Consider the following 25063-nt stretch of genomic DNA (forward strand, 5'->3'; position numbering starts at 1 on the left):
GTAAAGGTAACAAGAATATTCCCTGACAGAGACAATGTGGTTTCTGGCAGACTTGCCAGACAAATTCTGACACCAGGATATTGGGTTATCTAACTGGTAGCATAACTTCTGTATAGTTTTCCTAAACACAACTTAAAACTGTTCTTTTTTTCTATTTTGCATTGAGTTATCTAAATGACTGCAGAAGAAATTCACAAAACCTAAAGAACTTTATGTTTGCTAAGTATAAATTTGTGGTACCTTTCTACAGAATTATTCCATCCTTCATAAAAGCCCTCTTTACTATTTATTAATATATGTTTCCATGATTTCTTTTAAATATACCCCCAAATTTACCTAATTAACAAAGAAACAGATTTCTAATCATGAAACCTAAATTTAAAGGGGTCTGGCAAAAGCCAGCTTACCAGCAGTAGTCCAGCAGGTGTGGAGGAAGCACTGGGATGTATATGTGTTGCCAATACATTGGGTATAGGAGAGCAGCTGATCCATGGATACAGGCAGTTAACTAAAATTTGTAAAAGGATAATAAAAATAAGTAGCTGCTGACCCTCCAAACAAAAAGGAATGTTCAATGTATCAGTGATGAATGGTAATCACAGAACAATTTACATAATAACATAAATCACATTGTCTTTACCAATTCTACATGTTAAAAGTCTTATGTCTCAGAGGCCCCTCTGAAACATATATGAACAGCAAAAGTAGCTTCTAGGAATCATGTAGATAGTTATAATCATCTGAAAATACAGAGCTTGGGATTGAAAACTTAGAACATAAGTAAAACTGAAAAATTAGCTGAATATCTTAGAAAAATTGTAGGAAATTACAATTTGTACAGCATAGTTTGTGCATCACTCAGATTAATATAACATGATTAAATATGGAAAGGAAGAGAGGCTGAACGCTCCTAAGGGATATCATTAGGGCAAATTGCCAAAGAATGAAACATGAGCCAGTCAGGAGAGTCTGGAAGCTGCAATAATATCAGGGGACTTGAATGTTCGACAGTTGGAGCTTCAGTAATGTGTGAACTGCGGGTTATGGTATCAAGAGACTCTGTTCACTGACACATAGAATGTCACTATTGACCAGCGAACTGCCCAAGCTTGACAGCTGTACTACAGGAAGCCAAGTATATCATAATTTCATATTTAAACTGTTCATTCCAGATTAACATTTTGTTTCCTACTTTATATCACAACAGCTGTAATTACATTGTTGCTATTTTAAAGGTAATTGCCATTTTAATTGTTTTGTTTTGGTAAGCAGTTAATTAAACATTTTTTAGTGATTAAGAAAAGGATATCACTTTTTCTCCCTTCTTCTGACCCTCATCAGAATTATTTTAATGTGACTTTCTTTCCATTTTCAATTATATTTCTGTAGATGTAAAGTCATTTTTATGTATAAAGCAACAATTAAATCATCATTCTTAATCATTTTAAAGTTTTGCTATAGTCTGTATTTCGAGATTACCAATTAAATAATTTTATTCAACATGAAGATCAGAATTTTTTTAAAAATCTGAAAATGAACCAGACTTTCTATAAACCATTATCTCTATTATTATACAAAGAAACTGAAATAAACTACATGATAATCACAATTAATTTTAAAAAATGAATGTATACAAAGCAATCCAAATCCTATTAATAGCCACATTTGTCTATGTTTAAGTGCAAAATAGTTACATTACATAAAAAGTCAGTTAAAATAATTCAATTTGAACAAAAACCAAAAATTTTTATTCAAAGTATATTTATCTTTCCCATATGCATCATATTTTTCCAGTCAGGTTTTTAATCAGTTTTATATGGCAAACAATGTATTTTGATTTCACTTAGGATGTTACCATTAAAGGATTTTACTAACTTACAAGCTTTAATAGGTTATCATAGTATGCCTTCAATAAATAATACTTTTTAAATTCTTTAATTAGAGCCTACAAAATGCCACTAGGAGGCATTCAAATACTTCTATTTAACAATTATAGATCATGGATTTATTTATGTTACAAACAGCAGCTAGGGGGAAATGAAAATGGGGTTGATCTAACTCATTGTGTCAAATTCTCCAAGAGCTCTCAGGTACTCCTTAGTTGTAAATTACGCCTCTGTAAATTACGCCTCTTTAAAGCTGTATTAACTCTTTCCACCACCCCCCGCTTTTTTTTAATCTGATGGGGTAAAAGAGCTTATGTAGCTTTGAAAAGCAGCTAATTACTCAATTTCTCAATCTGCACACAGATGACTTTTTAAATAGCTCATTTAAAGCTTTAAAAACAACAAAAAAAGAAAAAGTGTTTTTTTTTTTTTTGTTACTGAGCAAATAAAACCTGTAGCAAGAGAAAAAAATATGTTCTTAAAGTGAGGTGTTATGTTTAATAACTCACTTTATTTCACTGGGCATTTTTTTTACTGGGCAATTTATTTCACTGGGCATACCCAAAGTTCAAAGCACTGTACTAAATGCTGTGCAAATACCTCCCCCACCTCTTTGCTGGGCATCCTTAAATGAAGTTTTATGAGTTATTCACTAACAAAATTCAACATTATCTGATGAATTTGACTAATTTCCTAGAGAATGGTTTCTGTAATTATATGCACAGTCACAACATTTCTGCAATGGCCAGCATCTGGCAGAGGGTGGTGCCTGCTAATAAAGATCTACCAGGAGAGAAAGAAGCTCTATAGGACTTGGCAACTTTCTGGATGTGGGAGATAGGTGACAAGGAGAGGAAAAAATATAAAACTCCTCCCCAACTACAGTTCTGGAACTAAGCAACCAGAATGAATTATTAAAGGTAATACAGCAAATGTGTCACATTTAAGTGGAATTATAAGGAATCTGCTTTGGCAAGTATTTATTCTGTTAACTATGAGACACCCAAATGGATATTTCCAAAGAAGACAGAAGCACCCCAAAGATGACCCCCTATATTCACCTAGTAGCATGCGAGAGTTGTGTAACTTTAAAAAAAATGAGACAATACTATTATGGCATATTCTTTTAGAAAAGATAGCAAAGTTGCAAGTAAATGGAATAAAATTTACTAGAAAATTTAACATATTCATATGTAAATTGTATGAAATCATAACAAGTATGTTATAGACTAAAAATTAGGGCTCTGCCACCAACAAGCCATGTGACCTCTGGCACACCTGCTAATATAACCAGGTCTCAGTTTTCCAATCTTTAAAATAAGAACTCTATGCTAGATAATCTGCAAACATTTAAATATTCTTTATTCTTAAATCAGATCAATTCTATCTTTTTTATATTCTCATGTACTGAGATTTCTTCTATCCTGGTGTCAAAGGGATATTATGACTGGACTATAATTCAGACCTACTTTCAAAATATATCTAAAGGTAATCTCTAAGTGCTTTAAAGCCCAAGATAATTATGCAACTGAAATATTATAATAATTTATTTTCTTAATTCAACAAAAATTTTGAGTGCTTGCTATATGGAATCAAAATTCCTATGAGGCAACAGGGACACAGCACTAAACAGAACAAAGTCCCTGTTTCTACGGAGCTTACATGTTAGTGGAAAAGCAAACAATAAACAAGTAAAATCAACATGTCAGTTAGAGATTAGATCTATAAAGAAACCCGAAGAGGGGAATGATGGGGGTGAGGGGCTATTTTAGATAGGAGGATTATAGAACTCTAATGTGGTGACATATGAACTGAAACCTAACTGAAGGGAGAAAGCAAACTCGTGGATTTGGGAAGAAGAGCGTTCCAGATAAATTAAACAAGGCATTCAGAAGTCCCAAGTGGGAACATGCTGGGCATCTTCACAGAGCAGTGGGGAGGCCGGTGAGATTAGACTGGAGGAAGTAGGAGAACGGCAGGAGATGAGGTCAGACAGAGAAAGAGTCAATGACAGAGAGCCTTCTAGGACATGGCAAAGACTCTGAATGTTATTCTGAATGAGATTTTTACACACCTCTGAAGACAGTGCTATCATAATATATTATTTAACTGGAACATTTTGAGAATATACAAATTAAAGGAAAATAAACTAGATATTTTAGAAGTTTGGTTTGCAATATAAAGTACGACAAAGAAATGAGAGCAATTTAATAAGCCACGTAAGAAGAATTTTATTAATTTAAAGTGATTTATGATATATGAAATCTTTAAGCTTAAAGAAAAATGAAATATCATATAGTCTTTCTTTGGGCTATTACCCAAGATCACATATCTGGTTAGAGACAGGTTGCTTCTTTAAAACCATAGTTCTCTTCACAAAAGTAGAGAAAAGGGTAAGGGAAAGAATTTCCATGTTTCAGTTCAAACATAACTCTGGCATGATACCCTGAAACTGAGTAATACACTGTTAAAAAATTTTCAGAGAAAAATGAATTTACCAAATAAAAGTTTATAGAAAAAAATTCTTATCTTTATGTGGCATAGGAATATTTAAAATGCACATATATTTTCAGCATACCTAATATATTGAACTAATGCAGTTCCAAAGAGTTGATTAATACAAAATAAAAACATTGGGAATACTGATTTACTATGGACTCCAATTACAACATAAGCATATATGGGAATCACGAGAAGGGACAAGAACTAATGCCCTTTGAAACTAGACAGAGAAAACTAACAGTAAGGTCAGCAATAGTTAACTTAGTCACAGAAAAATGGCACTTGAAACTTCTGGTCCCAAGTCACCAGGTCTAAATATAGACACTGCCATTGAAAATAAGAGCAACAGTGAATGTTTATATAATGCTTACCATGTGCCAGGAACTGTTATGAGTACTTCAAGTACTCATATCTAATCCTCACAGCAACCTCATGAAGTACTATTATCATTATTTCTATTTAACAGATCAAGACACTAAGACAAAGTTCAACCCAATTGCCCATGATCATAAGCCTGTAAATAGCAAAGCCAGGATACAAATGGAGGCAAGCTGGATCCAAAGTATAGTAATTGCTATTTCAAAATGCCTTCAATTTAAAAGATTTTAAATTCCCATCATTATGAGGCTTTGAATAACATCTACTGACTGAAAATACTGTGTTTTATACTAATTGTGTAATAGAGAATGCATCTTTGGACCAAACAGTCAAACAAGAACCATTGACCTTTGTATGAGAAATCTATGATAGACAGAGATCTGATTTACAAAACTTTCCTCAGGCAACACAGTCTGTCTCAGCAGTAAACTAATAGAACAGACTCTTTCAGAAAATGTTAAAAGGATAAGATCATTGATAAAATTTCTCCAAGTTATCATCTCAACTTATAACTTGGTTATAAGTTTGAAACCAAACCAAGGTTGTCTTGCTTTGTGATACAAACTCTGATTTGTTCTTTCTTCTTAAACTATATTTACTAGAAGATATCAGTCTATTAATAAAACTAGAATTGTTTTAAGCAATTAAATAGGCATGTATTTTGAGAGGGGAGAAAGAGACATTTATCAGATGCCCATGGACACAGCAGAAAAACAGTCCATCTAGTGTAATCACTACTATAAAAAATAGCACTATTAAAACCAGCACACCTTACAGGTGAAGGTATCGTATAGACACATTGCTTCTCACACTATTCTAGCCTCTGTATCACCTATTTAGATTGTGCCTCATTCTTTAGTAGAAATCCTACACTTCAACTAGAATTATATGAGTTACTACTAGGGTTATATGAGTTACTGAAGGGCAGATTTATATTCCCTGAGAAAATATTTATTGATAAAATTCAAGAAACTTATATTAGAGACTTCACCTGTTTTTAACTGAATCAATACTTAATTTAGAAATTTAAGCACTATAAATAACTATAAGTATAAACAGTAAATTGCTGCAGATGGCAATGCAATAAATTCCTCATAAAACTTTAAAAAAATGGTGAAAACCATAAAGAAAACATCTGCTTAAATACATTTAATTTATATTCACATTTTAAAGTTTAGACCAAAAAAGGTAGCAGCAGGGTATTTGAAAACATTATCTCAACTACAAAATAGTCTCACTTGAGAAAAACTCTAATATTCAGGTTAAGTGAGAGTTATTTTAAAAATGTTTGGAAAATAGCAATTTCACATAATGCAAAAACAATATTTTGTACATTTTTAAAAAGAGATGTTTTAGAATAGTTTTAGGTTCATAGCAAAACTGAGCAACGAGTACAGAAATGTCCCATATTTTACCGTCCCTGACACACGCATAGTTTCCCCCATCATCAACATACCTCACCACATTGATACACTGTTACAGCTGATGAACCTATATTGACATATCATTGTCACCTGAGTCCCTAATTTACATTAGAGTTCACATTTGCAGTTGTACATCTAGGATATGAACAAATTTATAGTGACATGTATCCATCATTATAGTATCATAAAAATGCTCTTAAATATTTAGGTATAAATCTAACAAAATATTTATATAATCTATATAAAGAAAACTAAAAATTCTGATGAAAGAAATCGAAGAACTAAATAAATGGAGAGATATTCCATGTTCATGAATAGGAAGACTCAATACTGTCAAAATGTCAGTCCTTCCAACTTGATCTGTAGATTATAGTCCCAATCAAAATCCCAGCAAGTTACTTTGTGGAAAATAAGAAGTTGATACTAAAGTTTATATGGAGAAGCAAAAGACCCAGAATAATCAACACAATTCTGAAAGAACAAAGTTGGAGGACTGACACTATCTGACTTCAAAACTTACTACAGAGCTATAATAAGACAGTGTGGCATTTTTAAAAGAATATACAATTAGGTCAATGGTACAGAATAGAGTGCCCACAAATAGACCCACATAAATATAATCAACTAATCTTTGACAAAGAAGCAAAGACAATACAATGAATAAAAGACAGTATTTTCAATAAATGGTGCTGGAACAACTGGACATCCACATGCCAAAAAAAATGAATCTAGATACAGAACTTACGCCCTTCATGAAAATTTACTCAAAATGAATCACAGACCTAAATGTAAAATGCAAAACCATAAAAGTCCTAGAGGATAATATAGGAGAAAATCTACATGACCTACGGCTTGGCAATGACTTTTAGAGAAAACACCAAAGTCATAAACCATAAAAAACTTAATTGATAAGCTGGATTTCATTAAATTTAAAATTTCTGTTCTGTGAAAAATGCTGTCAAGAAAATTAAAAAAGAAGCCACGGATTAAGAGGAAATATTTGCAGAAGGCATATCTGACAAGAGACTGTTATCCAAACTATACGAAACTCTTAAAATTCAATAATAAGAAAACAACCCAATTAAGAAATGGGTCAAAGACTGTAACAGATGCCTCACCAACACAAAGATATACAAATGAAAAATAAGCATATGAAAAGATGCTCCACATCACAGGTCATCAGGGAAAGGCAAATTAAAACAACAAGGAGATACCACTACACACCTATCAGAATGGCCAAAATCCAGGACACTGACAGCAAATGCTGATGAGAATGCGGAACAGAAATTCTCATTCATTTATGGTAGGAATGCAAAATGGTACAGCCACTCTGGAAGACAGTTTGGTGGTTTCCAATAAACCTAAATTTTTTATACTTTATTTTCTTCCTTTATTCTCTTAGGATGATATCTTAGACTCTTTGGGATACTATAACAAAATACCTTAGAGTAGGTAACTTATTAATAATAGGAATTTATTTCTCACCATTCCGGAAGCTAAGAAATCCAAGATCAGGGTACCAGCATATTCAGTGTCTGATAAAGGCTTGCTCTCTTCTCCATACATGGCACCTTGTTACTGAATCCTCACATGACAGAAGGGACTGAACAGCTCCCTTTACCTCTTTTATAAGGTCACTAGTCACATTCATGAGGGCTCATGATTTCATTACTTCCTAAAGGCCCTATCTCTTAATACTATCATATTAGGGTTTAAATTCCAAAAATATAAATTTGGGGAGACACATTCAGACCATAATAGATGGTAAATTCTGATATTTCACTGCTAAAAGTTTATTCTAAACTATTTCCATCATACCCAGGTCCTTTGGAAAGTTCCAATCATCTCACATTTAATCATTGGTTTATTAGCTCTTCCTAGCTAAATGACTCTATATTTTTCTTGCTTGCTTGCTTCCTTCAGGTATTCATTCTTTCTTTCACTTTATAATTGAGAAAACTAAGGCAAAGTTAAGCCAATTGCCCAAGATTACTAAGTTAGCAAGTGGGGCACCAAACATGTGCCAGACAATATTATTAGTGGTGGGAATACAGTAACGAACAAAACAGACAAAAATCTGGGCTCTCAAGGAACTTACATTCTAGTTCCCCTCTATGTACCACCATTACTGTTGTACTCACCTATTCACGAATCTTTGGATTTCTGTGCTATCCCATTAAACATAAATGCCAATACCCTCAGATACATCTCTTCAGCTACATGACATTTCCCTATCACTAAATTTATTGCTTTCCAATTCTCAAAGTCAATTCAATAGCAGTTTTTCTTTTCCTAGAGAAGACCCTTCTACTTTTCCACCAAATTTAAAGAGTATAACACTACAATACTCCTCAAATCTGTCTACATTTTCTCTTCATAAATATCAAAACTCTACATTCTAGAACACTAAGAGTTAGGATATTCATATGGTTTATACAAAAATTACATAATTTGGCAAGCATTAAAAAAATAAATTATACAATATAAGAATCATTGTATTTAACAACTAGAAAGGATCCTAGAGCTCATTCTTGTTCAATTGTTCTATTTCTTCATTTTTTAGACAAGCAATTTCAAGGTGAAAGAAATTAAATGGCTTATACGAAGATGGCTGATCTACTGTTGAGTACTTAGGACTAAAACACAAATCGCTAATTTTAGAAGAGATTATTAATAATTTTAGAAGGTATTATTAATATAAATACATTACTACCGTATTTTCAGACAATATTTCAAATAAATAGTAAATAAAATGTGATTGAAGCTACTCTTTATTAGTCACATTGGAAACCATAATTTTAAATATCTCTCACTCAGAACAAAATAAAACTGATCACGAACCTCCAGCAACTGAAAAAGAGACAATCATCATGGCAGAAAAACAACAAAGTAAATTTTAAACCTTTAGAATTAACAAATATAATCTGTAATTAAGTAAGAATAATTATACATATACATGATATATTTTAATGTTAACATTACTACATATACCTTTATCTTACATATGTTTAACATATGTGTGTATATTTAGCATGCATATCACACATGTTAATATATGTATGTATACGTGTGTATCTGAATACACATACCTATCAAGTGAAAATTTGCTGTTAGTAAATGATACCAAGAACTGTCCCCTTATAAAGCAGATACTAAATAAACACTTGGTAAAGACTTGTCCTGTTTGTGTCATTCTACACTCTCCCTTTTTTTTTTTAACTACTCTCAAACTGATACCACAGGCAACAGACTTTTCCTTGCAAATGTTTATAAAAACCCAACCTCACCTCCCTCTTAAGGTCACTGTCCTAGTTCAGGAGCTAATCACCTCTTGCTTTTATTACTCTAACAGTCTTTTAACTGGTCTCTTGTCAGTTGGATTTTCCCTACTCCATTTCTTCTTTTATAAGGCCACCAGTGTTATCTTCTCCAAAACAAAACTTGTCATGTCATGTACCTCATTTGCTTCCCCACAATCTGTTGGATAAAGCCAAATCTCTTAAATTAGCAAATGTGATTCTTCACAATCTGGCCACTGTTTGTTTATATCCCCAACTGTAGTCTGATTTCTCTCTCTCCCACTCTCTCTATACACACACACAAATAGTAACATATTAAATATGTATTTCATAGATATGATACAAATTCCTTTCCAGAATCAGGTATCATATTGAAGTCAACTCTGTAGTCTACCACTTTACCTCCTAATATTTCCCATGTTAGAAATTTTATCATATTGACTGTCCCTGACTCACTGACATTGCTATAGAATCATATCCTTGACTCACTGACACTGCTCTAGAATCACAAATCAGTAACTTTGAAATTCCCAGGACTTAGTACCTGGCAAATAATAGCATTTAGCAATGCACAAATGAATCAATACTTATATACCTTATCTTTGGAAACTCTACCCATGACAAATATTTCTTTCAAAATAAAGGCATTTGTTTCCTTCTCAGGTAGTTAACTATTTTTAACTCCTTCCTATTTAACAGGAGAATGATTCTACTTGAATTTTAAGATGGCACTTGGCTCACTGGAGTGCCATATACCACTGAATCAACAGGCTGAAAAAGAGAAAGTTAATCTACTGGCTGGAGTGATTCTTCTCAATAACCAAAGGGGACCCGAGGTGCTTCTACACAATACAGGCAAAGAGAAATGTCTTAAACGAGGGGGTTCTCTATGGGGCCTCTTTGACTTGCATGCCTAAAGTATAAGTTAATGAAAAACTACAACAACCAAAACACAACAGAACCTTTGAGGATTGAGACTCTTTGAAAATGGGTCATTTTACCAGATAAAGATCCATCCTAGGTGAAGTTCTAGCTAAGAGTGACAGAAATAAGGAATGGGTAATAGAAGGAAGCCATACATACCAATTATGGCCTCTTGACCAGTTAAATAAACAAGGACTTTTCCTTTGGAGGAAAGAGTGAGAATGTCTACATTTGTAAAAATGATACTTCTATGCTATTAGGTATAAGTATAGATTTGTTTTATTGTACAGGAATTCAAATGTGTGTAGAAGGGTGCAAATGAGGCCGAATGTCCAAAGGGGTGGACTATACCAAATATCAACTTATTGCCTCTCAGCTCCAAATCTGCCCCTCACTGCCTCATCTGTGAAAATAGACCTGGATTCTGGATAGTTTTCCTTTTAGCAATTGGCATGACGTCAAACTTTGTCAGGAGAGGGCACTAAAGAGACAATGCAAAAAAGAAAGGACTTGTTCCTGGTTTCAGTGAGATACTCTGCAGGCTCCTACAAAGCCTATGGCTCGTCAAGGGCTGGCTCCTATTGCACATGCGGCTTCCCTAGGGCCCATTTCCTGTAGCACAGGTGTCCATCAGGTTCCCATGCAGTGGGCAGTTTCTGCAGTGTCTGGCTCCTCAGCACTCCCGACATTATAGCAGGGTACCTCTGGCTCTTGCAGCACTTGAAGCCTTTCCAGTGCCTGGTTCCTGCAGCACAGGAGGCATCTCCTGCACCTGATTATTGGAGTGTACAATTTCCAACAGTACCAAGTGGCCAGCAGCTTCCCTTTGTCAGTTTTTTAAAGGAGTGACTCCAGTAACAAAATCCTAGTGAATAGCTTCACCTTAGGAGGCATTAGTCTGCTGCCAGTGAGGCATCTCTCTGAAAGCAGCTTCCCCAGTACCTCTCATATGGCTTTCCAGCAAGTTCTAAAGAATGGCATTTCTCTGCAGGCAGCTTTCCAGGCACCCCAAAGGGCAGGATTCCAGAAAATTCTGCCAGTGTGGCACCACAGCAACTTCTCTGCCATCCAATGAGCGACAGCTGTGCCCTTTCCATTGGGGTCTGGATCTCATACCCAGATGGGGCTCCTTCCCTGGGTGCTCTGTCTCAGCCCTAAGACTAGTAGCTGCTTTATAGTCTCTTCACTTCTTAGTAGCCCATCCCTTGTTATTCTAATCCCATGTTATAGTTTTTAAATTCTTTATATTAAACTTTCCTTGTTCAAATTACTATGTAGTTTCTCTTTCCTGGTCACACCCAGACTGATACAAAGGCTGTGATTTTATCATCTTACCTGTAGAACACTGCCTGGCATGAGTTAAGCATTCCTTAAATGAGGAATGATTCAACGAATGAACAAATGAACATTTTTTCATAGAAAGAAACTAATAAACTTTCTATTTAGGACTATATGAAGACCGAACAATACCAAACCAAGTTCCTGTGAAGGCTGAATAAGAGTCGTAATTGCAATACAAATTCGTAAAGCTGAAAATGGTTTAAGATGTATTAATAAAATTTTCCCCAGGGCATTAGAATTTTGACATAGACTTTTTAAAAAAATTCTCTAGTAGAAAATAGCTAAACAAAAATCTTCTTTTTAAGACAAAAACCTACACAGAAATTAGTGCCTAGGCTGGGCACAGTAGCTCATGCCTGTGATCCCAGCAACTTTGGGAGGGTGAGGCAGGAGTACTGCTTGAGCCCGGAGTTGGAGAGGAGCCTGGGCCACATGGTGAAACCCCATCTCTACAAAAAAAAAAAAAAAAAAAAATTAGCTGGGCACAGTGGGGGCATGCCTGTAGTCTCAGCTACTTGGGAGGCTGAAGTGTGGGAGGGCACTTGAGATCATGGGCAGAGGCTGCAGTGCGCTAAGATCACACCACCACACTCCAACACCTTGGTGACACAGTGCAATGCTGTGTCAAAAAAAAAAAAAAGAAAGAAGAAAGAAAGGGAAGGGGGAAGGGAGAAGGGGGAAGGGGGAGGGGAGAGGAGAGGGGGAAGGGGGAGGGGAGAGGAAGGAAGGGGAAGGGGAGGAGAGGAGGAAGGGGGAGGGGAGAGGAGGAAAGGGGAGGGGAGAGGAGGGGATGGGAGGGGAGGGGAAGGAGGGGAAGAGAAGAAGAAAGATAAAAGAAAAGAAAAGAAACTAGCACCTAACTTGGAAACTTCAGGATTTACAAAGAAATTTTTATTATTTAAAGAGACAAATGTCAAAGAGATAAATCAAGAGATACATTTCTACTTGACAAAGACACAGTTTCTACTCTGGTATTTTCAGTACAGATGAACACTTTATATTTTACACTATAATATAATTAATATTTTTTTATTTTAAAAACATTTCTGATACAATTTAAATGATTAAGTTTATTCTTCAATACATACATGAGCACACACAAACACACACAACCCACGGTTTTTAACTTTTATTTCATTTATTTTATTTTATTTTATTTTTTGAGACAGGGTCTCATTCTGTTGTCAGGCTGGAATGTAGTGATGTGATCATGGATCACTACAGCATTGAACTCCTGGGCTCAAGCAAACCTTCCACCTAAGCCTCCTGAGCATCTGGGATTACAGGCATGTGACACCACACCCAGCTAATTTTTTCATTTTTTCTAGAGACGGCGTCTCACTACATTGCCCAGGCTATTCTAAAACTCCTGGGATCAAGCAATCCTCTCACCTCAGCCTCCCAAAGTGCTGGGACTATAGGCATGAGCTACCATCCCACCTAAGTTTTTAATTTTTAAAGAGATTGATGCCTAATATCAGAGAGCTTGACATATTCACTAATAATTAAAATTTGAGAAGGGTATGTGGTAAATGCTATGGTAGTTCAGAGATGAAAGATGTTACACTGGTTACCCATAAAAACTAAACCTTCTGAAAAGGAAACCAGATTTTGAAAAACAGAAGCACACATGTGGGAGACTTAAAAACACATATGAGGAAGAGCAAAAAGTGCAATTTCATGTATTCACTCTGAAAATTACTGTTAAAAGCTACTATGGATACCTGCTATCACTGTCCTAAGAGACAAATACATTGTAGTGACTGACTGAACCAGATTAAAAAACAACAACAACAACAAAAAAGCTGCCTTGATAACTTCATTGTCTAGAGATCTGTGTGGACTGTAAGTAATTGAAAAACTTAGAAAGAAAAGTTTAGGGTCAGATAATGGATAGTTTTTTTTACCAGACTTAGCAGTTTAAAGGTAATGAGTAACCAATAAATGTTTTTTATTCCAAAGGATTGAGTAATCACATGTAGAACGAATCTAAAAGAAGAGAAAATGTGAAGTCCAAACAGAAGATAAGTGCTAGCCCTAAAAGTGGTATTCAATATGGGAGAAAAGTATAAATAGGACATATTGAGACAATCGACTAGACTTGCAAAGACAAGGAACAAAATCACTTCACTGTAAGTAATTCAAATAATAAACTGAAGCTCCTTAAGGGAAGGGATACTACACGGGGGCTGAATGGAAGGATGCATTTGGTTTTATAAGATGGCCATTGTAAAAGGGAAAATTGCATAAAGGTTGCAAACATATACTTTGGAATCATACAGAATTGGTTCAGCCAATTCTTAGTACTATGGCCTTGGATAACTCACTCCCTCCCAATTTCAAAATCTACATTTTCATCTATGTATTGTGGATAACAACTGTATCTACCACATAATACATAATAATTAAATGAGTTAGTTTCAATAAATTTCTCAGTAGGGTAAGTAGCTCAAAGCATGCCCAATAATATATATTGGCTATAACTATTACTAACATCATCATCATTTTATGTAAGTGAATTCGGTATATACGATCTGAAAATAATATCTGTGGGAAGCAATAACTGCTGAACTAAGATAGTGAAATGGAGAACAGGAATCAGAAAAGAAATGATTAAGGAGGTAGAACCTATAGAATATAGGTGGTGAAAACGGGTGAGAGGGATGGGTAATTCACCAAATTAGCCCTATATAGTAAGAGAAGGAGAATATGGGGAAAAGATGGTGAGTTCCATTTTGGAAATATTGAACGGGATGCCCACAATGAGCTAAACTGCGTTATAAGAAAGCTCACTGGGAAAGAAAAACTTGCCTAATGGCAAAATGAAAAAAATATATATATAGTATATAAAAACAAATATAGAAGGTACATTTTAAAATAAACACACTACCCTCAACAGTTTTACTAAAGAAACAAAACCAATACATATATTTTTTATTTTATTTAGTGTTGATTACCACTATCAGCAGAAAATTGTCATTGTTCCATATAAAAAACACTAACATTAACACTGTCTATAGGCCATAAAGACAAGAAAAAAGAAAAAAAACACTTGGTAAACCCAAATCATCCAAGGTCATTTTTGTGGATATCAGAGTTGTAGCGACAACGCTTATAGAACCTAGGAAAATGACAACTTAATACAATTCTTTGATAATTTCATAATTGTTACATTAAAAATTCTGTGAATTATAAGTCAATTATTTACTTTTAGAACACAAATGGACTAAATCGTAAAGGCAGAAATATGTGTTTATTTTCTTGAAAAGCAGAGCCATTACCACTACAGGAGTTGGAAGATAAAAACATCTCTAGTTTTCCTGTAACACAAGTCTCCTTCAAATAACATTCACACATCCCTTCCAATAAACTGTTTCCCGATGACCTCAACAGTACCATTTCCCCACTCCAGTCATATTCACTTCGCACCGAATAAAAATACAATGTTCAGAATGCACATGCCAAATAATAAACTGGTAAGTAGAATTATTTACAGTTTCAGATGACATGACTGGTTGTTTATGGGTTTGGGGAAGAATTAAAAATCTAAAACTTGCTTCTGGATTCTTTCCCTGAGAGATCATGATAACAGTTTTTAACCGCACTGCTTCCCTGCAGCTTTAAAAACATGAGGGGCAAAAATGCACTTTAATAACCTTAACTAGGAAGCAAGCCTACATAATCTTTGTTCTCTCACCAACTGTTCAATTCTTCATCTCCAGAAAGAGTCTCTGCACTTCAGGTTTCAGACTAAATGCTGACACAGGTGGCACCATTACAAGACAAATCAAGAATATGTATAATCCAGATGAAGAGGCTAAAATCCTCTGGACTCCCTTTCAGTCTGACTAAACCTATAAAATCTACATTTAATAGCTGATTTTCCAGAGATCAAAAGATTTCTTTTTACACATACCCTTGATGGAATTAATGAGAGAAGGAGAGAAAAGCATATGCGTAAATGCCTGGGGGCAACTATAACAAAGAAAGAAATTACAGTTTATTAATGTAATTCCAGCACTCATAACATACTGCTTGCACTAAATATTCCAAAAATAACATGCACTACATAATCAATTCTCTGTAACTAATATGCTTATAGACTTTCTGAGGGTGATATTTACTAACTAAATAATGGTCAAAATAATAGCTAACATTTAGACATCTGCTTTTAAAAGAAGCATCCCTTCCACCTGCTTCTACAGGCCACAAAGATACACTCTAGTTAACATATTACTGACAGGATGATGAGAAAGCTCCTGTCAGATGCTGGCCAGCCGGGTGTTTGAGACAAAATGCACAGCCCCAGCTGACTAGTTAGAGAAAGTCTGGTGAGGTACAATTATAGAGGCATATGACAAGGCTTCATGCCTGGCTGATTTGAGAACCAATGACATGGCTTTAAACAGCAATCTTCCCTACCTATGGTCACAAAACAGCAATAAGTCAACTGATACACCCTTGTAATATCATGATATATGCCTTTGCTTTGAATACACAAGACTCTGATATGATGTTCTGCTAGCCTACCAAGATTCACTTGGGGCTTAAACATCTATGGCCTGCCTACAGCATGGATAAAATCAATGTTCTTGCTCTGGATTATCAGAGACTTTTCCCTGTGTACTTGACAATGTATAAACCAACAGAATAATGCATAAATCAAGAGAATAAAAACAAAACTGATTATGTCTCAATTCATTAAACTCAAACATGCAAAAATATAATAACAGATACTAACACAATACCATACTTTATAGGAAGAAAACCCATTAGAATGTTGAAAATACAACAATATTCTTGATATCTGTGCTTATATATCTTATAATATTTTTTAATTTTAAAGTTTATCTTTTAAAGGTTACAATTTTTTTATTTTTTTGCAATGGAGTCACGCTCTGTCAACCAGGCTGGAGTGTAGTGGCGCCATCTCAGCTCACTGCAACCTACACCTCCTGGATTCAAGCAATTCTCCTGCCTCAGCCTCTCCCGAGTAGCTGGGAACATAGGCGCGTGTCACCACGCCCGGCTAGTTTTTATATTTTTAGTAGAGACAGGGTTTTACTATGTTGGCCAGGCTGGTCTCGAAGAGAAGAGACAGAGTTTCACCATGTTGGCCAGGCTAGTCTTGAACTCCTGACCTCAGGTGATCCACCCGCCTCGGCCTCCCAAAGTGCTGGGAATACAGGCATGGGTCACCTTGCCCAGCAAGAAAGTATCATTTTTACCTACAAACAGCACCTAAAGAAAAGGACCCTCAGGCTAGCTGATTCTCTAATGGGAGTATCACCACTAAAACCTACAGCAAGCTGTAAGGTTTATAAACATCATTCTACTATAATTATGAAAAATTATGATTGTCAAAAAGTAAAAAACTGAGACAAAATTTCTGAAACTACAATAGAATTATGAATGTTATGCCGCCTTAACTTACATGTATTCTTTAAATATTAAAATTCTGGCTGTATACTTAAAAAGTTAAAAATGGATAAAACACAATTTCTAACATTAAGTACGTTATAGTCTCCATGATATATAAAAATGTAAGTGTGTAAAAAGTTTAAAAGCAAGTAAATTCATTGATAACTATTCTTTTTTGAATGTTTCAGAGATGTTATTAAACTCTTTTTAAAAAAGTTTACTTTTAATTTATGTTAAGAAACTAGTCCTCGACCTTAAATGTCACTATGCATGAAATTTATAGCAGATATATTTTATATACTGTATATATACAAGAATTACTCAAGATAGATTCAAGTAAAGCAGCTTCCTCCACAAAAGAAGAGTAAGATCTGAAAGAAAACCTTAATTATGTTTCTTTTATCAGCCCAACTGTCCCAGAGAGTGAACCAAAACAGAGTTGGTAACTTAGAGGTGACATCACCATCAAGTTTTCATGAACTGTCACAAACAGTTGATAGTAAATTGACATCAAACACAGAAAACAACTTCCCCCAAAATACTAAGCCTTTATAACAATTTGTATTTTAAGCCAAATACTAAGTTAAAAGACAGTAATGTTAATTTTTACTCTAACTGCAGATGTAGACTATTACAAAATGAAATGTAGACTATTATAAAATTATAGTTTATAATCACTAAACCTATGCAGATATAATTCAAAATACTTCATATAGATGTATTTCCTCCATCTTTACAGCAACCCTATGACATGAAGGCTTCTATTGCTCCTACTCTACACTTAAAGTAACTGAGTCAGAGAGAGGTTACTTGGTTATTAAGAGGTGGATATAAATTAAAACAAATAAAACACCAATTTTTTCAAAAACATATATTCAGATTTATTTCTAATGCACTAATAGAGTAGCTAATGCTTCACTCACATAGCTTATTCCCTCACTTTCTTTGGATCTCTGCTCAAATACTATCTCATTGAGTTGGGCACAGCAGCACGAGCTTGTAGTCCCAGCTACTTGGAAAGCCAAGGCAAGAGGATCCTTTGAGACCAGGAGTTCTAGACCAGCCTGGGCAACATAGCAAGACCCTGTCTCAAACAAACAAACAAACAAACAAAATACTACCTCAATGGAGAGGCCTTCTTTACATAAAATGGAAATCTGTTCATCACTTTCTACCCTGTACACACACTCACTTTATCCATTATGTAACCCCAGCTAATAAGTAATAGCTATTTATTTGCTCTTTTGTTTATAATCTGTTTCATGCCGGTCAAATATGCTTCATGTCTAGAAAGTGCCTGGCACATAGTATGTGCCTAATAAATATTTGTTACTTAAATTAATCCTGAAGAGAATTAATTCCAAGGCCTATAAGACAGTTTATACAATCCTTTTAATCTTGAGGACAATATCCATTTAAAAATATCATTTTTAGTCTTAAAAAAATCATGTTTAAAAAACGAGAAGGAGAGGCAGGGGTAAGAAGAAAAGTGGTTTTACTTCAATAGTAAGTTAAAAATTGCAGAAAGGCAAATTAAAATATCAAATAAGTCAAACTGAATTTCTTGACATCTCTAAGATGTGTAAGAAAAAAATTACTTGTGTCATTGACTAGTACTTATTCTCTGATATACTGCATCATTTCTCCACCCTTTTTTATGCATGTATTTTTCAACATGTAAAGTGTATTTTCAATTTTTAGGGGTGAGCATATCAAATTACAATTCAAAATCTGAAAATCATATTTTTGAGATGTGTGAATTGTAAATTCATACAAACTGTATGTACAATTGTATGTATTATTGATATATTTTCAATTGTAGAGTAATGGAAATAACCCAAAAATTAGAATCAGAAGACCCAATTTCACATTATCTGTCTCTAACTAGCTGTTTGGTCTTGAGGTAGTCTTTTAATCTCTCTGAAAATACCTTTCTCACTGTTAAATGCTAAACAGATAACCTACAGAAATCCTGAAACTCCTTCTACTTTAAATGCTAAAATACAGAATAAGGTTGTTATTTCTACTATAGGAGAAGAAAACATTATAAATATGGTTTTATTTTTTATCAATTAATCAAATTTGTGAAGAAAATTCATGCAATATTGAATAATGGTTTTTACTAAAGTAAATCATAGATTACTTGAAACAATATTTAAATTTGTATTTAAAATTTTTAAGTTGAAAATATTAAATGTTTAGCGCTTAAATGAGAAAAAAGTATAAACTCTAGCAAAATACTTTTGAATATTTTCCTATGACCCAAGAAAAATCTTTCTCTTCTCCTTGCCTTTACCATATTAATAAAGACCTTCCAAAAGAACATTTTAGTGAATGTCATAAAACCTGTGATTTATAAAAAAAAAAAAATGCCACTTTGACTTTTAAGTTATTATCAGTCTGAAGAGCCGTTCTAAATCAAACTACTATAGAATCTACTCCCAAACCACTACTTGGCAACAAAGATGACTCTACCTATTACCAGGTTAGGATAGCAGCTATTATCATGGCCCCTTGGTTTCTTTCAAGTAGCTCCAATGGAAAAAGCCACAAGTGAATAATAAAAATCTCATAATAGCTCTTAAGAATTCTTTATATGGTAGAAGGCACTAAAATGAACTCTGGAGAGTTAAAAAGAAAAAAAAAACTCTCCTCCCCTGATAAGAAAAATTAATTAACCTGACTTAATGCATCTGAGAAGGCTTCCTATAAATCAGACTTTTGTGCTTCAAGAGCCAGATTAAAACCATATATCAAAAAAGTATGTAGATATTGTCTCATAAGTACACATAGCACACTTCTAAATCTGCAGAGGTTTTTAGGCCTTTTTGTGAAACACTCAATACATGCTATTTAAAAGAAGTGTGAAGTACTTACAGTGCTTAATTTGCTTGAGGTAATCACGATGCGCCTTTCGTGCAGCATACTGGCATACAGCTGCAGCATGTTGTTCACATCCACAGCAACAAAATATTCTGTAAGATTTCTCTGTACAAGTGAAAAATAATTGTGTAAGTTATAGTTCATGGTGAATGTGAAAGAAAACATTTTACACATTTACCAGAAAGTCTTAAAGTTCAAAAGCTATTATTTAAAATGGTATTCATTAAAATAATTAAGTGTAATACTAGTCTGCTGCCACATGAAGTACATAATATTCTATTATTAGCTGAAATATATCCCTACTCAAGAAAAGTGTTTTCAGAGGATGATCAGATCACAGATTTCCCAACTTCCCTACCCTCTAAGAATTTGTAAAGAAGCTAATTTCTTGGGTCCCAATCTAAACCTGCTGATTGTCATCTTCAGAGTAGGTTGCCAAGAATCTGCTTTTTTTTTTTTTTGGTCACCCAGGCTGGAGTGCAGTAGTGCAATCTTGGCTCATGGCAACCTCCATCTCCTGGGTTCAAGCGATTTCCATGCCTCAGCCACCAGAGTAGCTGGGATTACAGATGCACACCACCACGTCCAACTAATTTTTGTATTTTAGTAGAGACAGGATTTCACCATGTTGACCAGGCTGGTCTCAAACTCCTGACCTCAGATGATCTACCCACCTCGGCCCCCCAAAGTGCTGGGATTACAGGCATGAGCCACCACACCTGGCCAAGAATCTGCTTTAAACAAATACTTCTGGTAATTCTTATACACACTGATGCTTCAGAAACCAGTGGCCCAAACAATACAGCTGAGTCTTTTTGTGTTTGCCATTCACTATGCAGGCACAATCATTACCTGATATTACATAGCATGCACAAGGCATCCAAAGGATGAGGTGATTTTATAAGACAGCACTTTGGTACTTTATTAAGGAAATTCACTTGTTTATACTTCAAGTCAGGCTTGCTTTGTACCACTAGAATCAAATATAATTTGATGATTGATTCCTTAATTTAGCACTCTTATCCCCTACATGAGAATAAAACTGGGATAAGCTACATTAACTTTGACTTTTAGATCTTCTCCCTTCTTATTATGTATTCTTAATTTTCTATAATGAAACTTAAGCACATCAGAAAGCAACAAACTAATTAAAGGTCTGAACAACATATAACAAACAAAAACTGCAGTATCAGGTGGACTATGCCTCGTAGGCTAAAACTTTTAGTTGGGCAAGAAATTAAGAAATCCAATTATTTCTTCAATTTCCAAAAGGTAGAAACTTTACCATCACAAATTGGTAATCATGACAGAGCACATCAATAAAACCTTAACTATCAGGGGGTGATGCTGAATTTGGTGGGAAGAGGTTTGTTTCTTGTTTTCTCATCTTCCAATTCAGCTCTCCATATAAAAATTCATGTCATTCAACATTAGTAAATTTCCTATAATCTAAAAGAAAGGTAATTCTTAGATGGGGAATTATTTCTCAGCATAGAGTGCTGCCTTATGCTTATGCTCTTGCTTTTTTTTCCCCTAAACAGGACTTTTTGCAAAATAAAACATGTTAATAGACGTGTAAAAATATATATTCTCAGTGGCAGTTTTTCATTTGAAAGTTTATTTCTCTGAAACCTTCAAAGTAATCGTCTTTTAAAAAATGTGACATTTGTTAAATCAAGCTATTAGTTGTTTGTTAGTAAATCTAAGAGAAAGGTAAACAGGAGAGAGAGTAGATGGGAGCAACTTTGACTGTGAAACTCTGAAGTGAAGGGACAAGGGTCATGTAAGTCAAGGCATGGTCAGTCAGCCTTAAAGAAAACATAACAAAGAGTACCTGGCCCACAATGTACAGCAGTCAAGACTTTAGGATCTATTATGTAACCTGAGAGCTTTGATCATCTATCTCAGGCCCATAAGAGCAATTTGATACAAAGGTTTTTCATCAGCGTTTTCTGGATCCATCTGTACTGAAAACACCATTGATAGTCTTGGTTTGATACCAGAAAATTTACAATTGTATTCTTGGACTTCCTTCACTACCCACATGCTTTTAGAAACCAAACATTCAGTGGGTTTGAAAACATTTGGAAAAACACTAGAATTCCAAAGTAAATAATAAGTATATATTGAAATACTTTTTTCCTGTTGATTTTTCCTTTACTTTTAATTGAATTATTCCTACCGATTCATTTTAACTTTCCAAGGGAAGCTGAAGAAAAATTACATAATGAAAGATTTCATTTTCAAAGTTATCCAAAATCATAAAGGCATATTTGTTACTTCCACTTATCTATGTAAACTTTTCTACAAAATACAAATTTGTAATAACTATTAAAAACTGAAAATATTTCTAGTATGGCTACCATTAGGACTCTAAATCAAATGCAAATTTTAGCAATTTTTATAATTTATTATAATACCCATCAAATCGTGCAAGATATGTATTACTTTAAATTAAAGTCAGGAAATTAAGAACAGGACATAAAAGATTTGAAGCATTATATACAAGGAATATAAAATACTGTGTTAATTTCACTAAAGTAACAATTTGTGTGAAGTCATTTCCCATTGCTAGTATTCTTCTCCACAGTAGAAGCCATCTCCTGAGGTATCTCTTCTATCAGATAGAGAACCTGAGAACCTAATTGAATATATTTGATCCTACCTAATTATTACAAGTGACAGAAATCATTTTCCTCCTATTATTGTCCTTGATTTTCCTTATCTACAACCAGATATTAAGAAGAAGGTAAAGGGGGCAGATACATAAAGAAGAAAAGAAAATAACATCGATATTCCTTATTTCTTCATTATTTATCATAAACACAGATAATTATAATGTATCCTATTTCTCTATATAAAAATGCATAAACAGTGAGACTAAACTAAATAAAATTAATAACATAAGAATAATTAAAACAGAAAATAGAAAACTTACACTCTCAGGTATTGTTGGGAGTCCAGTTACATCAGGGGTAATGAAGTAGGAATGCTAATCAATACAAACAAATCACATATGAAAAAGATAATTAAAACTTGGTATCATTACACACAATTTGTAATGAAAATCAGAAAAAAATATATTGAGAGAATTAATAAATGCCATGGACTGAAATTCAGTATTTGTTGAATTTGAAAGATTCTTAAATGAGTTAGCAGGTTTATATGAGATTTAACAATTACATTACCATGCAAAAAGTTAAGAGTTGGTTAAAAATATTTGACCTTAAAATTAAGATAAGACTAGGGAAAAGTGTTAAGGCAAAAAAAGAGTACTTTATTGAAAGGTTTATTTTGTACATATACATATACATACATATATATGCACTATATATACATACACACACCTACACACATAGAAACATATATATTATTAAAACACATTTAGTTGAGGTAGATTGGAAAAATTAAAGCTTGCTAACCGAATATATCAAAATCTATTAAGATTCCTGAATTTCTATAGTAAGTCACAACAAATCTTTTTTGTAAACATCAGCCACCCTATTATTTAGCAAATAGCAATAAAATATAATTTTTCAATGTTTAAAACTGCTTAAATATGTAGTGATCCCAAAATATGATCTTCACACATCCGCCAAATAATTAGGTTTTATAATGTTCAATGAAGTACAACAGTTCATCACAATACTTAAAAGAATATATTGTGTATATATACTTTCATGTTACCAACAATATTCCCAAATTTACCACCCAGAATCAACGTGCAACTTAATCACCAAAAAATGTTTTATTTTCTGTTCATATTAATCTTCAAAATTATTTAAATATCTTAATCACATAAGGACATATTTAATACTATCATATTATTAACAATTAGAGAAGAAACACTCTAGCCAATATTTGAGCATAGTTGAACTAGTCAGAACAAGGCTAGTTAACACAGTCATAATGTATAATCTTCCAGGATGGAAGAACAATAGGAGAAAAATCATAAGATCTTCTGTGATCTTGGGGCCAAAAAATGTGACAAATCTCATGCTGTGAATATACTTTAAAATTACTACTACTGAAAATGGAGAATATGCATAGATTTTGGTCTCTATAAGCTAGTTTTATTTGGAATGTTTTTTAATAGTACTGTATTTCATAAAACTATGCTTTACAAGATAGTATAAACAGAAAATATTATATATTGCAATGATTAATTTTCTTAAAAGAGTCAAATTTACCATTTCCCAAAGGGCTGGAGTGAATCTTAAAGGCATAGTGAAATAAATGATTATTTTTCCTATTTAATAGAGATTTTTAGAAGCCAATGTCCTTTTAACTCACCGATACTAGAGAGGGCTGATCTTTCAGAACTTGCTCACAGGCAATAAATATCTCTTGGTTCTTATAATACATGAGAGAAAAAAATGAATATTTTACTTTCATGGGAGAAGCTTACACAACAATTCGCTGTGTAATTAAGACAAAACCCATGTAGCCACATTAGCCACTAAAAAATACTTGAATAACAGTAATTATAAATATTATTTAAAATGCTGATTTGCTAATTTTATGCTAGAAAAATCCTAATGAAAGTATTTTCATATTACAAGAGTAGAGAATGCTGTGGATATTTAATGATTCTGAAATATTTCAAAAAAAGTATTTTCATTAGACATTAACTTTTTATAAAAATATGTGATTTCTAGTGGCCATTATCCACTTGTACAGGAACAAAAACTTCCATAATCATCAATTTTAATCTGTCATCATAAAAATAAAATCTCCTCTAGTAGCTGAAGATAAGTGTCCTAGTCCCAAATTTGCTACTTATTTAACAGCATTACACCAGATACATTACATTAGGAGTCTGTTACTGAAATCAAATACAATTAATTATTCATGGTAAACAAATATAACAGCTGATTTTATCAACATTTAAGATATTATGACTTAGCCAGGCACAGTGGCATATGCCTGTAATCCCAGCACTTTGGGAGGCCAAGGTGGGTGGATTGCCTGAGGTCAGGAGTTCAAGATCAGCTTGACCAACACA

At 33.8% G+C, this 25063-nt stretch overlaps 1 protein-coding gene across 8 annotated transcripts in view; it reads right to left on the minus strand.

Annotated features, from left to right (window-relative positions):
- Positions 1-25063, minus strand: part of DENND1B (DENN domain containing 1B) — a 260254-nt gene that overhangs the window by 114013 nt on the left and 121178 nt on the right. For 5 of the 8 annotated variants that reach the window (XM_012459584.3, XM_064360207.1, XM_021677228.2 and 2 more), the window contains 4 exons: positions 24352-24411; positions 22997-23050; positions 20053-20163; positions 408-508 (listed from right to left, as the gene is read on the minus strand). In XM_012459584.3, the coding sequence (XP_012315007.1) occupies positions 408-508; positions 20053-20163; positions 22997-23050; positions 24352-24411 (326 nt within the window). The remainder of the gene's footprint in view (positions 1-407; positions 509-20052; positions 20164-22996; positions 23051-24351; positions 24412-25063) is intronic. The other 3 variants (XM_064360208.1, XM_021677229.2, XM_064360210.1) reach the window with 2 other exon arrangements.

Source organism: Aotus nancymaae, unplaced genomic scaffold (genome assembly GCF_030222135.1).
Source record: "Aotus nancymaae isolate 86718 unplaced genomic scaffold, 86718_ANA_hifiasm-v0.15.2.pri h1tg000039l, whole genome shotgun sequence".
Classification (NCBI taxonomy): Eukaryota; Metazoa; Chordata; class Mammalia; order Primates; family Aotidae; genus Aotus; species Aotus nancymaae.